Genomic DNA, 18,428 nt, shown 5'->3' with positions numbered 1-18,428 from the left:
AGGCCAGACATTGCTTGCAGTGATGGAACAACAAGTACAGAATCCATAACTCAAGTGAGGACTTAAGTCATTATACACCTGTAGACTAAATTTTAGTTATACCAGATGATTCTACAGTCCAGCACACCACCTACATCTAATTCCTTTACCATCTACATGTTTATCATTTTATACAACATGGCAATATACTTTTTATGGAACGGGTAGATTTTATATTCACTTCTATCAGTTTAGTGCTTAATATGCTGTTTGCATGAGCCATGAGTAATTTTCAATTAGGGAATTTAATATTATTAAGGTGGCCCGTTCCTATTTATGTGCGTGTTGGTTATGTGTTTAATTCGCGTTTTTTAGAATGAAAGATTCAACCGATTTCTATGATTTTTGGCATACTAAATAAATAATAATGGAACTTTAAGAAAACGATATTTACTTTTTTGTAGGTATAAAAACTTTTGAGATATCGGCATATATTTAAAACCGCATTTTTACGAAAAATAAAAATAACTTCGAAATCCCACGACAGATTTTTCCCTAACTTCAGCAAATAAGCCTCATAGTTCTCTAGTTTTATATCTGCAAGTTCGAAGGCAATCGTGACCGTAGAACTCACTGCACAAAATGCTGATCAAACTTAACCTTAAAATGCTACGCTAACACATTTGTGCAAGTTGACACACGAATAAAGGTAGAGTGCCGACAAGCTATCTCCTGTCTGAAAGGATATTCCTACCTAAAGCTTTATCACAAGAAACAGAGTAATCAGAAACCTACGGCGAACATAGTTAGCACTACAAGAAGAACAACTTTTTGCTGAGTGCGCGGTAATATTAAAGAACTTCTATTCAGCAAACTTACGTTGTATTTGTCCCCTCTCTTTTGAAAACAAATCTTAACAAAGCAAAATATAGGATCTACGAAAAACTCTCAAGAGTTTTTAGCGTCGCAGGTTCCCGTTCTGAAGAGAAATAAGGCCACCAACGCCAGTACTTCTAACCATCCATTTTTCAGCTGCAATGAAAACCCTTGTATTTGGTAATTTATTCAAGCTTTTTAGACTTGCCATCACATTCGCACGGGAAGTTTACCACTTGGGAATAAAGATGAAGACAAATATGACAATCGTCTTATTCTTCTCATTATCCCCAACAGCAAACTGCCCGCATATAAATAGAACAACACGCATACAAATAGGAACGGGCCACCTTAAATCATTGTGAAACTGTAATTGGACTATTTGTCTAATTATATCAATGAGTGTAATTTTATTACTAAAATGTTGTGCTTTTAGGCCCCTGTACTTTTAAGTTTTCCATCCAGTTTCACTAGTGATGTGCATGCCACTTTCAATAACAATTTGAGTGGTTAAGAATTCAGTAGTTCCACTGCACATCCTCTGTCACTGGTGAGTTTGTGTGAGGCAAAGTCATACACTTCGTAATAGATTAATTTTTCTCAGAAACGAACCACATGGAAGTTTGATTACTATGGGTTACAAACACTATTGCCAATAGTCTATTGCCTGTAGGCATAGTTTTATGTATCTTCTGCTACTAAGTACATGTAAGTTCAGTTAAAAGTGCACAGAGAAATGTGATCTCCACATGCTGTTGGAGTTGCTTTCATTATGTCTAGTACGACTGTCTCAGTTCATTGTAAGGATTTGTTGTGTTCTCACGTGTAAATGATAATGCAGTGTAGTTGGTTGTGTTTGGCAAGCTTTGGAGCAAAACTATGATGTAACAAAATCAGACTACATGCCATAACCAAGATGCATGTGTAATCTTGCTGTATGTTTAGAACATAGTTTTGTGATGAAGTAGACCTCTAATAATTTTCATGTAATGTAGGACCCTGTTGCTGTAGCAGAGCTGCAGATCTTATTCCCAGATAAGGATGAAGATTCTTTAAGAGATGTACTTAGCATGTGTGAGGGAAACTACAGTTTAGCAGCTTCCTGGCTTGTGAACTGGGATGGTAAGTGACGCATATAGTTATCTTAAATAAACAGACCTGTTTTTGTTTACAGGGAATTGGGTTCATTGTGGGTTAAATACATTTTTTCTAATTTGTCCCATATAATGGATACATGTTCAGTGCTCATACCCCTCCTCATGGGGGATCCAGTTTGGAATCCAATACCTTCTTTTTAGACACTCTCCCAGAAATTACAGTGTACATGTAAGTCCTCTCCTAAAAATTAGTCCCCCTTGTTTTGAGTTGTACTTATACATGTATGGTAGAAAAGCTGTTCCCTATCTCACAAAAGCAACTCCCATACAGGTGAGCTACCTTGAAAGAAAGACAGACGAGGAAAGTTGCTTTTTATGGCATAATGAAATGAACAGACTTTACAGACAAACCTCCTGTAATCGCTTTCGGGAGGTAGTCGCTCATAAGAGCTTAGACCCTATTTGGTCAAAATTTTGCATCATTAGCATATGGTAACTGCAGAGACTTGCCCAATGTTTTAAATGTCTTGTTCATGTATAAAGTCAATTTCAAGGAAAAATCCTATCTGGTATTTTGCATATAGAAATATCTGTCTCTTTTACTATCCAGGAAAGCAATTAATGTCACAACAACTTAACCAATTTACGCTCTATTATCTGCCATTTGGTCTCTTATAGAAGGGTAAAAACGAAAGAAAATTTTAAACTTGTAGAGAGGTGGTCGCTTACAAGAGGTTCCAAATATAGTGATTTGACTTGGAAACTTTTGGTACTTTGGAAAATTGGTGGCTGAGGAGAGGTGGTCGCTTACCAGAGGTGTTCGCAACCAGAGGTTCAACTGTATTTATGTTACATCCACATTCTCTGTCCTCTATAGAAAACCAGGCAAGCTCATCCTCTTATCTGGTAGATGAGAGTAAGGATGATGGCAATGGCAGGGACTTGATGCAATCAGCATTCAGTTTGAATTATTCGAGTAATTCAGGTATTGGATTTATTTGTAGATGTACGTCCCTCAGTTTTTTATCCAGGTTAGCGCCCATATGGCTGTTTAAATCTTACAATGGCTGTTTAAATCTTACACTACACATGAACATGTAAAAGATACATGTGTGCATGTACATTAATTTGTTTTCCAGTAGCTGTTGTTGTGCTGTTGTTTGTGTATAACTTCTTGAGTAAATAAAATGTGTGCTGCTGGTGAAGTGTAACTGAATATGAACTGCCTATATTTTTATTTGTGTTTCTTTAGTTGAAGATCTACAAAGTATCATGGGGAAGCATAGACAACAACTGGACTCTCAGGAATGTAACAGATTGAGTGTAGACCGGGAACAATTCTGGGAAGACTGTGTGGTGTTCTTTAAAAACCCAAAGTTTAATCCAAGATATCCCTTGAGAATCAGATTTGCTGGTGAAGCTGGGCTTGACACTGGAGGACTACGTCGTGAATTTGGCTCTCTCTTAGTCAGTAAATTGTTCTCCTCAGAAGCCATGTTATTTGAGGGTAGTGATGATCGAAAAGTTCCTGTATACAATGCTGATGCTGTACATTCAAACCTTTTCCACTTAGCCGGGAAGGTTTGTGCCTACCTATTGTCCCACCTAGACCTTGGTGTATCTTGCCTTAGTCCAGTGATTTATTCTTACATTACAACTGATGAAGTCCATGAAGCATCAAAGCAATGCACCCTGGAAGATATACCAGACTACGACTTGTGTAAATTCATTGAAGAGGTATATATGTGGATGCAACTTGTAAAGCCGCCTTTCTTTTGGATTCTAGTATTTCCGAAGTTCACATTATCTTCATATGTTTGTAACTTATTCACATTTTGAACCTTTTTGCAAACTGCTAGGTGGTGGTGGCCCCAGCACAAATTAAAGTTTGGGTCCCTCTTACATGATTGTTATGATGTAGTCCCCTCCAAAGAATAAGACAAAAAACACTTTAACAGTAGGTGGGCTTAGAATTAAAAGACGGTTTCCTTGTGGCAAGTTTACAAAGGGGCCTGAAAAAGTATTCAGCCATTCTCACGTTATACAAGGAAAACTTACACGGATACCTTCTCAATTCTGAGGATTAATATTGCTACTTTACAATAGTCGTGCTAGAAAAATAGTATTTTTTTATTGTATGTGTTTAATACTCGTATATTGCTTTGATTAAATAAACAATCGCCTCCATTTGGCGCAAAAATGTACTAGGATATTTGTACACGGACATTATCTGTTCCGAGAAGCGAACAGTTTTCCGAGAGTGTAGCTCGAGGGAAACTGAGCTTTGAGGAACAGATAATAATGTCCAAGGACAAATATCCGAACATATCTTCGCCCCAAATGAAGGCTATTGTGTTTATCCTTCAAATCTTTTTCGCAACGCACAAAGTTTTGAAAATTGGGGAATATTCTTGGATATTCCCCAGTTTTAGCTGGAGAATATTCGGTCATGTGACGTGTTTAGACCAATCACGCGTGAGCGAAAATATTTGATGGATTATGATTGGGAATATCTTTGAACATGTAGGTGAATAACGCGAGCTCTACTGACGAACTTCAGAGAGTCTTGGATGGGAATGATCAAACGGACACACTGCTAGCAGGAGGATGGGTGCGCGTCTTAACCGTGGAAAATAAAGGCTCGGCAATGTGGCAGTTGATGATACATGAAGTTATTTTGAAGAGAAAAGTAGCACTTGACCAGTTTTCTGCAGGTTTAAAGGTTCTGGTTGTCCGCGAATTGTTGATGGCTCACAGCAAAATGATGGAACCCTACTTTGTTGCAAGGGAGCAAACTCCTCTCAGTGCCAATGCTGTTCTTGGACTGTTCGAAGACATCTCACAGCAACAGTCAGATGCCAAAAAGGAGCAAGCCCGGCAGCATCTGATCAAGGCTATAACAGATCTGGATGTTGAAGGTGCAGTTATGTTAGAATACTTTATATTCTATTTTATTTGTTCTATTTTAATCAGTATCTTTATTCACACGACCCCACTAGCCTTATGCTTTAGCTATCTTGTTTTTGAATACTTCCTTATAATAATGCCCATGGCTTTACAGAAGGCACTGCCTCGTTTGGTTTGTCCTCACTGGCATTGATGTAGCAGTGATGTAGGATGAAAATAATATCAATTGTCATGTCCTTGATGTTAACTTACAGAGCACTTAAGGGGAAAGGAAGATAGTAAAAGCACCTACATCCTTCCCTGTTTTTATAGATTTTAGATTTGATGTTAAAAAGTGTCTTGTTTCCTTTCCTGGTTGCAGATTCCAAGACCGACCTTCAACATTTTCTGCACTTCTTGACAGGCCTTTATAGAATTCCTCCATTGGGACTAGAAACGCATCTAACAATCACTTATAAGGAGGACACGTCTAAGACTCTTCATTTGCAAACTTGTGCGTACAACTTGAATGTACCTACAGTCCATGACACCTATGAAGAATTCCAGCACTATTTCATTCTGACCTGCCGAGTTGGTTATGTGGGCTTTGGCCTAGTTTAGTGTCACTTGTAATACTGCTTTAGGCTTACTAGCCTAATACCCAGTCTTTGGGCCTTGATATGAATGTTTGCAAGGATCTTCTGAACTAGCCACTGTTAAAAAAAAAAATCTTGTTGTGTTTCATTAGGTTACGGACCAAATATACTTTCTATAATACAATCCTGTTGAGTTTTAACTTGATTTCCTTATTGATGTTATTGACAGTAATGACTACGATGACTTCATTAATGATGCATGTAACGAAGTGCGACCTAGAACAGAAACTTCTACACTAGGAGTTCATGGTTTCATTCATTTCAGTTCGCATCAATTTAGGTATTTGTTATTTCAGTGGAGCGCAGGGATGTGATTTTGATATTTAAATTGTTATTTTCAATACCTTATATCAACATTCCTGGTATACGGAGTATCGAGAAAGAGCTTAATAGTTCCTGTTTAGCACTATCCAAATGTTGTAATCACAAAGAAGCTTGCAACATTGTTGCTAAACGTTATGATGATCATGGAAAAAATTTGTCAAAGTTTATACCTGACAAATAAAGTTGTTTTTAAACATCTGATTTCCTTTATTCTATCCCAGTGACATCTTCACTGTCATCAAAGTCAGACGTTCCTCCATTGTTGCATGAATGATAGTGCATTCAAGTAAATATCGACACCATAATACATGGAAGGTTCAGCAGGATCCACTTGCCTGGCAAGTGCCTGTACGCCTTGGGAGTGGAGAGCGCAAAACGTTTCTGGAACCTGAACAATGATGCTGTCATCTTCAACTACTCTGTCCCACTCTTCGGATGGGGCTCTTCTGCAATTCTCCCAGTGGAATTTGACAGCATTCCTCTAATCCATAGTTGTTCTGGCAATTGGTTATGCTCAGTACTAAGTGGTCCCCTGTTGTGACCCTCGGCAAACAGGGACAGGTTTCTGTTGATACGGGGTAAGAACACATAATGGAGTGCAGCCAAATGAAGCTCGTTTGTGATGTCTAGAACTCCGCATGCTTCCATATAACAAAACAAGTGGTAGAAAACAAATGTACACCCAGAGAACATGTCCTTCCACAACCTCTTTATTCTCTGGTTGTGGACACTTCGTCCAGTAATGTGGCTTCCACGATTCGGCCCTCGTAATGGGTGTGATAGCATGAACCATGCTACGTCAGTATTTTCTTTACCTTTGTCTGAACGTACTCTAGAAAGAAGGCCAAACTTTTCGACTGCTGACTGAAATGCATCAAAAACAGTGCTGGCCCTGTTGTTCATTGAACATCGTAGAAATACTATCATTCGAGAGAAACCGTCCATCCCGCCGTGAATGACAAACCGCCATCTGAAGAGCAACGTGCCAAACACGTTACACAGAAATCGTTAAGACAGCATCAAAAGTACTAAAGGTGGTTTTAAAAGTTCGTTGTTAGTGGAATGCGTAAACGGGTTTTTTGTTCTAGCTCTACCACCGCCCTGGGGTAAGGTTTAGGGGTAGAAAAACAACCCTCCTTCATGGTTACGTTGTTATCCGTTACACGTTTTCCTAACAGGCCTTAATTTTTCCCAAACAAATTTGTCTTAGGAGAGGCAAAGGCTAGAAGGGAAGTAATGAAAGCCACACAGCTGTAACTTCGATAAAAAAGAAATCAGTTCAAACTAACTTACATGATTTAGAATTGTTCTCTCTAATGGGCATAACCCTCGTTTTCACTGATAGATAATGACCGTCTCAATTTCAACAGCAATAACACCCCCCCGGATCGGCTCCAACCATAGGGCATTTGCTTATGGGGTTTTTGTACACAGAAGCTAGCCCCATTGTGGTGCACATGCCCGAAAAATGTCCTGGGGTATGATCGTTCTCTCCTCAGACAATTGGATCAAACGGGAAGAGTAAACCGAAGTTCTTCCAGTGGCATGCAATGTAAACAGTGTAATTATTACCTTATTAATTTGTGGTTTCCGTCCATGTGCCACAAGGACAGAGGCCCTTGGACATAGTAAGATCTCCTTTGTATTAACCTTAACTCTAATGCACGTAGAAGCACACCTTCAGGATTTACTCGATGCATACACTCTCAAATCCTAGACTGCTGAATACAGAGGCCACGACCGAGCAACAGTCCACTCATCTGTTTGCAGCCAACGTTTGGAAAGTCAGCTATAATATCGTTAACTGTGGCATCTAACTCGGCATCTGTCAAGCGAGCATAGTTTGCTCTCACACTGAGCCCAAACTCGCTTAAACGCCTTTGTAATGTACGCTTGCTCACACCAAACAGTTGAGCCATTTCTCCAACAGTGAACTTTTTCTCTGTGAGGAATTGTAGCTGTTCTTTGGTTATATCAAACACTGGTCTACCCCTTTCACCAGTAAATGTCTTTTGAGCCTGCAACGATGTTGACAGGCTTCCACTCCTCGATCTATAAAGACAATCTTTAGCTTCCCTTAAGCAGCGAACTATTCTCGCATCAATAATTCCAGTGTCAAGGTATCTTACCGTTGTGTGATACAGCCAGTCAATACGATAGTATAAGCTGTCGATTCTGTCCGAATCAAGTATTTCTGAAGCCAATTCCGTTATGATAGAAACGAGCGAGTTATGTAGAAGACGTCTTATCATTGCTTGTTCGTCTGCCATCTTGGATTCGAGACATACACATTTTTCGCGGGAAATAAATTGTGTCCAAAAACGGGTCACTGAGTGCCATGCCAAACTGCATGTTACCTTGTCAAAACACCAAAATGAAATAAACACCATCAAAGTAGAAGAACACAATAACAAAAGTGTAGGTCGTAATGTTCCAATGGCAAAATGTCACAAAGCAATAAAAGAGCAGTTTTCCATAGCAAGATCTCAAAACGAAATGACAGAAGTGCAGTTTGTAATGTTCCAATAGCAAAATGCCAGAATGCAAGAACAAAATAACAAAATGCAATAACAAAACAGCAGGATTCATTAGCCAAAAAACAAAACACATCAGGAAAGAGCAGGTTCCAATAGCAAGATACCAGAACTCGATAACAAAAGAGCAGGTTCCAAAACCAAGATGTCGGAACGCAATGACAAAACTGCGGGTTTCAATAGCATAATACCAAGTATTAATTTTGGCGGTAATCACACTTCATACATTCAGTTAAAATCTAAAGAAGTTCTTTTTCTACTAAATCAAGAGGACACAGACCCTATAGCTCTACCAAACAGATCCCATCTAAATTAATAATCTTATGAACTTCCACGTGAAATAGAGGAAAGTAATACTTCGCATACATAATTTGTATTGTAATTGACATGTATGGAGTAGGTCATACCATATATGTAAATGGCAACAATACCTTCAAAACAAAATAAATTGACTTTATTTTTGTCTAGCTTCATGTGCAGAATGAAAAAATATTGCCTCCAACACGCCATACACATTTCTTGTCAGATGCATCCCTGACGACTTTTTCAACAGTCATAATGTCCCACGTATTCGAGCGCGAAGTTGTGAAGTCAGTGACTAAAAGGTATATATCTTCTTGTTTCTTGGGTGGACTGGGAATTTTTTTATTGCCAGTAATATCAATTAACATGCACATTGAGGGTGAATTTCCCCTGCAGCAAATGTTTTCCTTCCACCATATTGTTGCACCTTCTGTTGTGCAAGCTTGATTGTATAGTGGGGTTAGAATGGTTTAAGGGTAGTCTGTTCTACTCACAATTTCCTCTTTGTCATTACTGTGAATAATAAATTAGGATATACCAAGGGTAAGTGGAATTGACAGGTATTGTTTCCAATGCAATATCCATGTCCTGGGTGGTGTACACAAGTTTGTCCTAAATAAACATCATTAATATCATTTGAATGGAACAGAACAGTCGATCACTCCATAAAGAATTTTTGGGATCATGCTAAAAACTGCCCAGAGTTGAAAAAAAAAAAAAGAAACCAATGCCAATGTAGATGGAGTTTCATTTGATAGTGGTGAGGCGTCGGCTTGGACTTTCTTCGCAGATTTTTCTAAGGGGTTTGATTTAATTGATCATTCAATATTGATGCAAAAACTGGCAGGTCTTGAAGTTCATCCAGTCCTTTTATCTTGGATTGTGGCATTCTTGACATCCCGGAAGCAAGCAGTTAGAATCGGAAGAACTCTGTCAGATTGGTTAACACTAACAGGAGGAGTGCCCAAAGGAACTAAACTGGGTGTGATCCTCTTTACGGTGACAACAAACAAACTGCTGTCTGACTGGCAGCTGCGCATCAAATACATCGATGAAACCACTGCTCTCGAAATAATTCCAAGGAACTCCCCTAGCTTACTTAATGTAGTGGCCTCAGACATTCACAATTTTGCCATTGCTCATAATATGAGACTTAAACCAACCAACTGTAAAGAAATGCATATTAATTTCCTACGCAACTCTAATTGTCTCATTAACCCGATAATCATTGGCGGCAATGTCATCAAGTGTGCCAATACCTATAAGATCTTAGGATTTATTATGGACAATGACCTGAAGTGGAACTGTCATGTTGCTTACATTATTAAGAAAGCTTGTAAGAAGTTATACTCCCATAGAGTTCTCTGCAGAGCCAGGGTGAGCCAACCCAACATCTTGAGGATATACTTTAGCACAGTCCGGTAAGTTTTAGAGTATGCTGTACCAGTCTGGCAGGACATCCCTGCTTACCTGTCCAAAGCCATAGAGCGAGTGCAAAAAAGGGCGCTTAACATAATCTACCCTGAGGCAGAGTCATATGCTCATGCCTTACAGTTAGGTAAACTAGATAGGTTAGATGATAGAAGAGTACTCTTGTGCTACAAATATATGGCGAAAATGAAGTCCCCCAGCCACCCTCTGCACCACCTACTTCCCAGCCCACTTCTGGACGCGCCTAACTACACCTTAAGGCAGAAAACACAAAAGTATTATCTTTTCCGGAACATGCAGGTTTGTAGGACCAAGAGAGTGGAGGACATCTTTACATTTAAATTTTTTACGTGATTCAATTGTTATTTTCATTGTTCTACCTGTAAATTACTATACTCTAGATAATAGTTGCCTTAAGATTGTAAAATGTACTCGATAATTCAGTTCTTTTTACTGCAAGAGAGTTTAAATAAACTATTCATATAACTATTCAGATTTAAAATGAAAATAAATTTCTAAAATGAAATGCTTGCCAAGGTTAATCTATGATTTCAAACCCTTTGTTTTATTTAACAAAATATCATATGGATGACTTACATGTTCCACAACAACCACGTTTCATTGTTAATTCCTGGAGCTATCAGCTCATTTCAGAAAAAATGCAACAGCCTTTTTACTGTCCACCACATTTGTCATTTGGAGTGGACTGAAGGTGGTGCTAGACTAGGCTAGAGGTGAAGACTAGGTGAAGACTTTTCTGGTAAGAACAACTACCAGGCTACCATTAACCACTCCAGAAAATAACAAAACATACGATAATGTTAATGCCCTTTGTTTGTCACCGCAAAATTTTGCATAAGTATTGCTTTCAGTTTCTCTTGGGGCCATTTTGACTCCCACGAGAAACTGAAGACATTACTAAATGCAAGATTTTGGGGTGACAAACAAAGAGCATTATGGTATTTTATGTTATTTTCTGGAGTGGTCAATCGGACGATTTCAATCTTCAAATTAAAACTGGAGTGTTGGTTTGCAGGAACATGCAGGATTCAGTCTTATCAAAACAACTGACATTATAAGAGGGAAAGAGGAGGAGTGCAGCTTGTTTGACTTTTCATGCCCGATTGTAGTTTTGATATTTTTTTTGAGAGGAAAACTGGAAAAGGTCATGTAAATAGTCAAGGAATCTTAAAAGGAAAAAAGAGTGCATCTGATGTGCAAGTTTCAAACTAATAGGATGCCGTGAACGCCAATGAGCCACTTTTATGTCACGAGTGTGGGAGAGATCAAGTTGTTTCAGGCCTCCACAACTGTAAATGCTTCTCTAACATGAAAAATTGTTCGATATAAACAATCTTGTGCCAACATAGTAATTGAAGGAAGATTTTCACTGACCATGTCGCATTACTTGGACACAATTTTTGTAATCAAAAGTTGATAACATTCACACTCATCCATGCCTTGAACGAGATTTTTGGCATCATTTTCCTCATTAGTTATGAACTTGTCTCCTATTACTATTTCTAGAATTCATGGCAGAATCATAAGATTTGATTACGTAAAGGACGCACAATTTCACAAAGAGGACGAGTCCATCTTGCAGCAAGGTCTGAAGGACTTAAAATTTTAGTCCTGGTTTAATAACTTTTTTATTATTGGAGAAAACAAGAGCTCAAAACAAGAGATGGGCAGGATTTAATAACAGCTTCGACTTTCATGACTGCAGTCACGAACTCCTGGAGTTTTCAGTGCCGGGAAACTAAACAGTATAAATGACTTTCATTCAAGAAAATGCCTATTTAATTCTTTTACATGGTTTTTCTTTGGTTGAAGACTTCAATAATTTGAGACTGGCGGCTCGGCTGCACCTCATGCAAACACTAAACTTCCAGCTGCTAAATACATGGCATGAAAAGTTTGACTTCTAAAAGCCATCGAATCAGCTTTCGCTCTCTGATTCTGAGAATGAAAAAAATTAACAGAGTTGTCAACTTGCTGCTAACCTCAACAGCATAATTAAGCTTATGTTTCATGGCAATCAACTTAGAAGAGTTTCGTTTCAAAACACAGTAAGTCAAGAAGAGTAAATAAAACTACAAAGAGATTGTGTGTTTTCGTTTTCCAAATGAAGCTCGAATCGGCTTTAACACATGAAGACTGAGAAACTGAAGAACTGAAAATTAGCACTACAATACACAAGCTTGCAATGATAACTTTTTATGTCTCAGTTTCAGCCAGGTTAAGTGAAAAATAACAGTCAAAAACTTTGTTTTGCTGAATGAAAATCAGTTTACCTGATGCTCTAGCCAAAATTACACACTGAGTTATTATCATCTTACCTTTTCTGAATCTATACGACTAATTGTTTCAGTGATTTGTGCCTAGTTATCCATAAAAGTAATTTCAATAACTACAAAATAGCCAAAGACACGAGCAGCATGAAGCAGAAAAACTGAACCACAAGCTGCACACAGCATGAAGCCGAGAGCGCGGGGGAGACTTTGATCTGACTGGAAAGTGTGACTGAAAAAGAGACCGGAAATGCTCAACCTGGCGCATGCGTAGACGTTTTGCCACAGTGTTCTGCAAAGAACACACTTTGATGATACAACTCCAGTTATAGATACACTTCTTCAATCTATTGTCCTCCGTTGACAAGGAAGCTTTCATAGAGGCAAAATGGTTCTCTGGACCTATTTACACTGATACACTTCTAATGGAAGGATGGCTTTTCCGCTGGGCCAAATGGCAGGAATTGCCAATGTCTTTACCGCTCTGCCTGAAAAAATAACATTCCAACCACCATTCAATATCTAAACCACACACAAAGGTACAATCAACATTCCCACTTATCAAGTGTAATTAGGATAACAATCAATGTTTCCAGTTTAAGATACATTTTGCAACCTTTGATGAACCTTAAGAGTGATTTTCTGTAAAATTCGAACTTCGGCCTGACACGGTACCTCATCGATTTGGCTGATTTTCGGCATGTAGTGTTAGAATGGTGTCCTAAATACTGAATGCATATTCTAAGGTTCGAATCTCTTTGGTTTCAAAGATACAGGAATGACAGTTTGGACAGGGCCTCGAGGGGCCGCCATGTTGGTGAACTGAAGGAGATTTACAGTAATTAATCCTAGCCTTATCATTAAAATTACTTAATCGTGACTCATACAGTTGCAAAGAACTATCCTTCCTCCTTTCATTTACCCACTCTTGTCTGAAAATGGTTAAGCCTGAGCTACGAACGGCTATAACTTCTCACAGCACTTTTTCGGTACTTAAAAGGTACACGAATTTGGTAGAAATTGGAAGGTCAATATCACCCATGCCACATCTAAACATAGTTTGTTTATAGATAAGTTAGATTGTTGAATAAAATAATTGGGCAAATGCAACGGAGCAGAAATATAATTGCATGAATGCGCAATGGTTCAGCCACTTGGTCGTTAAAACTCCCAAACAAAATTCGGTGAATATTTGAAAAGAAAATTCTTTAAAAATTGATCGTGCCTATCTATCGCTTAAAAACCCTCCCTTGTAATGTAAAAAGATGATCTTTTGATTCTGATCTTGCGAAGAGCTTGAAATATGCGCTAAAATGAAAATTATAAATTTTGTTACACACCGTACTAGCTCAAGTTCGCTCTTCGATTTGCCAGACCAATAGGGAGCCGCTCGTGTACTGCACAGTTACAATTTTCTCTGTAGTATTTCGCTGTATACAGCTACAAATTACATATTTTCTTAGGCAAAGATAACGCAAACGTTGTCAAGTTTTATCAAAAGGCTAGAAAAACAAACCGTGCTCTGTAGCTTTATGCAAACTATATGGTATTCGATAATTACACATGTAAACAGGAACCTACCTTTGCTAATGTACACTGTTTGGCAGATCTTTCCAGCGTAAGATATAAAACTAGTACATGAAATGAAATTAAAGAACTCATCAAGTCAAATGACCTGATCGTACCGTCATTACTGAATAATAAGTCCGAAAAATATGACATGGAATGATCGGTGGGAGACGAAGCTATTTTTAGGAGGACCAGGAACTGCACGCTGGAACGGAACTGAAATGAACAACCTCAATAAGTTCACTCTTCTTGACGCTATTAAACGTTTCACCCGAATTTGAACAGGAAGTTGTTTTCTATTTTCCTCCTCTTCCTTGCATGTATTCTGCAGTTCGCCCAGTATTTTTTCGTAACTTTTAATTTTCTAGCAAACTGGAACTGTTAAGAACTGCCAACCCTCCCCCCTCCCCCTCTTTGAGTGAACTTTCATTCGGTCTGATTCTCAATAATTTTCGAACGGTGACAAAGTGAAATTTGAAATGACATTTTATTTTAGCATTTTAAAAGCTCCTTCTTTTTTTTCCCGATAGCCAGGAATGTTTTGAACATAAAAGCTCAAGTGTCGGTGTTTTTCACGACTCTGCTTGTGGACTGACCTCACCACCAGTATTACATCACGGACATAAAATCTGATCCGAGAGGGTCATACAGTAACTGATGGGTCTCTGAAAAGCGAAACGCAGTCACTTTGGGGCGAGTAGGCGATAGCTATATAGATGATGAACTCATTGTTTATAACTCCATAACAGTATCCCAAAAGTCGAGCCAGCCCGGGGGCAGCGAAGACAATTTTGGGGCCACTGGCCACACCCTTATGTTTGGCGGGAAATTGGCTAATTAGTCAAATCTCCTTAACTCCACGACCATGCACCTTTGCAAATATTGCCCTTCTAATCATCATATAGTTAGGGCCTCCCATAAGCATTTGCAACTATTTTGACTCGTATAATTTTCATTACTTTAATGTCTCGTAAACAACACGAGGTACATGTACTGATCTCTCCCCCCTCCCCCCACCAGCACTTCTCCCATCCAAAACAAAAAATTTTCAGACCAACACTGAATTGCATGAAGGTATGTACAAAATATGACCATATCGAGGCAAGGTTCATCACTGTAACTTATCACATAAAAGCCTTTTCGTTGTTTGTGATCCACTGATTCCGTTCAGCATGAATACTAAGGTCCCATAAACAACGCCACGTTTAGAAAGAGCCCTCCCTTTTCAATCCAAGAAAACCGAAGTAGCAATTTCACCAACGGACATAAGCCATAAAAAAAGGACCACGTCAAATAGTTCATAAAATCACAAACGCCTCATGACACTAATAATTCACTCTTTCTTCGATAAACTAATTTTTAATTTTTTAAGCATAAAAGACATCAGCATGCCCGATTATGAGCATTATAGCTTATGAAAAGAAAATTTAACCAGTGCACATGAAAGCGTCTAAGACGGGGACTAGGGGGAATTAGGAACATCGTGCTTACCGCTGGAAAAATATTGGCTACAATCGGCGACAAAATTGTTGAGACATTGTACTTAAATAGGGTGACTTCGGAGAACAAAAGAATCCGCCCCCCTCCCCTGTCCCCTCCATTCAAAGTTGGGGTGTTTGTTGTTTTTTCTACAGGTAGCTAGAACAAGGGCCCAACATTGTACGGAGGGGATGGGGGAGGAAAGCTATATTTCCTCCTTTTGAAGTTCATAAAACGTAAAAAAGCCTACTTTTGGGCGAAGTGTCTCAACTCATTTTGTCGCCGATTGTAGTTCTTTGAATAGACTCAAAACCGTTTTTGTTCAGTAAGGAGCTGTTAGATGGGGGGAAAGCTACATAAAGTAGATCGCATCAGAATACGGCTCAGGACTAGGCTCTCAAAATCGATAAGCTTGCAAGACCAATTATTATGTAAAACAGAAAAATTCCTTGAGGGAAAAAATTATGGCTAGAGAAAAGACCCGAAGGTGGAAAGTTAAGATCGTAGCTTCTTTTCAGGAAATCGATCATTTACGTTAACTTCCGCTATCCGACTGCCCTGCATATCGGAAAGACTGAAAACACTCAATGGATGAGAGTATTACACATTCAAGAAGAAACAAATTTGAGATTTTTCACAACTCAATAAAATAACTAAAAATGTGTACTACTCAGTTATACAAGATTTTTTTTTCAATTTCAGATTTTTACGATAGGGCATTAGCCCCCGTACTCACTAGACACAACTTCACAATCATCGTGTTAAAATCAGTGAAATACCCCATTTGCATGGCGTACATTTTGAAGAACATTTGAAAATAATGTGGATTCCTACCCTTATACCGTTATTAAAAATTAAATTTGGGAAGTTTGTTGTTTTCTAAAAGTAGTTTGAACAGCCGAACGACATTTTTTACACGGAGTAGGGAAAGTAAAGCTTCACTTTTCTCTTCTAAGGTAGAAAGTGTCAGCAAGACGTGAGAGTCGTCCTTGAAGGTAAAGTGTCTAACCTAATTTTCTCACCGATTGCAAGTGCCATTTCATCCACACATAACCTCACCTTGTTAACAGAAGTAGCAAATGTAACGGGGAAACGTTGCGAGAGAACTGAATAAGATCTTAAGGTAAGTTTTGAAAATTGTGCGCACACCTGGAAAATCCTGGCTTCGCTCCTGATAGAGACTTTTGCTGTAGAGAAATTGAAACGTGCTCGCTAATATAGTGACGACCAGAAAGGACAAGCCATAGGATAGTTCCAGAAAACCACCCATTAAAATAGATCATGAAGTTGTCGCGGCGGAGGATGAGCTCGAAGGCTTCTGATGAAGTGCAATTTTTCAAGGGAGCCCAGACAAGATTATGTACGATGGGCACAGCTTGGGTGATCTGGAAAATTTAGAGAAGCTCAAGGCAAATCGCTAGACAACACATGCTAGAGCTGAACTAAAAATCTTTTGCGCTTTTGAACTTTGTCCCTAAGGGTAAAGGAGAAAGTTTCCCTTTATCAATACATTAACCAAGTTGATTATAAATGTCTCCTTATGTTGGACGTCTTACTAACAAGCACATTACCACTACTTGTCCTCAGAGGCTTTTTTGAGTTGACGAGCAGGAAAAATTAGGTTTTGCGGGTTTGAAATTCAGGATGCCAGAGTGAAGACGCCTTTTGTATGATGACATCATCGTCCTACAGTAAAAAGCGTTCGTTTTTTACCACTGATATTACGTCAATCGGTACATTTATGTTGTCGAAAGGTCCGTGAGCATGGTAAATGATTTTACATTAAACTGCACACACATTTTCAATCACTCCTTACTGTTCGCGATATTGGATAAACACTCTAGTTGCTAACTGAATTTTCTTTGCTGTTTACTTTATTTTGAATTAGGAATGTCTTGAGTTGTCCATGCATTGTCTAACGATTTTAAGCTTTTTCAAGGAAACGAACATCTGGAATTGTCCCTAGGGTGAGGCATTTGCGCACAGTTTTAAAGCCCTTCGGTGGGGTGACTGTGGTTTTTGTTGTCCTGGGTTCATCCCTCATTCTTCTTAACCCCTTCCAAACCAAGTTTCTTTTTCTCAAGAATCTCCTCAAAACGGGCTTCGTGATTGAGAAAAAATACCTGAAAATTGTACACGGAGCCGTTGTTAATGGTGTACAAGGTAGAATGAGTCTATTCATTACTTTGCCAACGCCCAATTTTTAAAACCGGAAGTAATGATGTTTATTTCAAGGGCTCTTGTCTCATGAGTTTTGAGTGAATCTTCAAACGCTGGAAATACATGAAGCTGGAACTATCATCGCATCCTCGCTCACTAATAATGATAACTTATATCAACTTCCATTATTTATTGCCTGGCTAAGATTTTCACGGATTCTTCAGTTCAGTTGTTTGAAACCAGGCGGTTTCACGTGAGTTGTAACGCCATGCAAGGAACGTGACGACCCGCGATTTGCGTGGGAAAATATTACACAATGATATTACCTTTTTTCGATCAAGGTGGAAACTGGCATCTTCATCGTCGAGTAAGGTAATACATCTCAATTGTTATTACTATGGTTAATTTTAAAAGCTCTGGTTTCGATAAAGGAACTGGAGGAAAATCAGGAAAATTCCAGTTCGACCGTGATGGTTGAATTTTGTTTACGCGTCTAGCATAAACATAACAACTTCATTTTCCTTTTCCTTATACAATCTGCCTTTTTAATACTGTTTTTCGCAGCAGAGTTATCGATTATATTACAGAGGCTAATTTTATTACACAGATGACTCAGATTTAATGACAGAAACTCTATTATCGATTGTAATTTTGGCAACACTTGGCGAGTATTCGGTGTAAAGATTATTGACAAAGTCGCCAGAACACTCTTCCATTCATTACTTTTGTTTCTGCTCCGTTAAATTTGCCCAATTTTTTTATTAACGAACTCGATTTAACTACAAACAATGAGTATTCAGGCAGAGTGGCAAGCTTCAATGCGATGTGGCAAAAGAGATATAT

General features: G+C 38.7%; 2 protein-coding genes across 2 annotated transcripts; both read left to right on the top strand.

Moving 5' to 3' along the window:
* Positions 1-1,212: 1,212 nt before the first annotated feature.
* LOC140930662 (G2/M phase-specific E3 ubiquitin-protein ligase-like) lies at positions 1,213-6,016 on the top strand. Its single transcript, XM_073380377.1, has 5 exons — positions 1,213-1,977; positions 2,830-2,937; positions 3,205-3,689; positions 4,480-4,870; positions 5,221-6,016. Exons 1-5 carry the CDS (start codon positions 1,926-1,928, stop codon positions 5,457-5,459), a joined length of 1,275 nt encoding a protein of 424 aa, XP_073236478.1. The 5' UTR covers positions 1,213-1,925; the 3' UTR covers positions 5,460-6,016.
* A 3,470-nt stretch (positions 6,017-9,486) lies between these two features.
* On the top strand, positions 9,487-11,716 carry LOC140931846 (uncharacterized). Its single transcript, XM_073381566.1, has 2 exons — positions 9,487-10,076; positions 11,614-11,716. Exons 1-2 carry the CDS (start codon positions 9,487-9,489, stop codon positions 11,714-11,716), a joined length of 693 nt encoding a protein of 230 aa, XP_073237667.1.
* The last annotated feature ends 6,712 nt before the right edge of the window (positions 11,717-18,428 follow it).

Source organism: Porites lutea, chromosome 3 (assembly GCF_958299795.1).
Source record: "Porites lutea chromosome 3, jaPorLute2.1, whole genome shotgun sequence".
Classification (NCBI taxonomy): domain Eukaryota; kingdom Metazoa; phylum Cnidaria; class Anthozoa; order Scleractinia; family Poritidae; genus Porites; species Porites lutea.
This window is presented reverse-complemented; position numbering and strand designations above follow the sequence as displayed.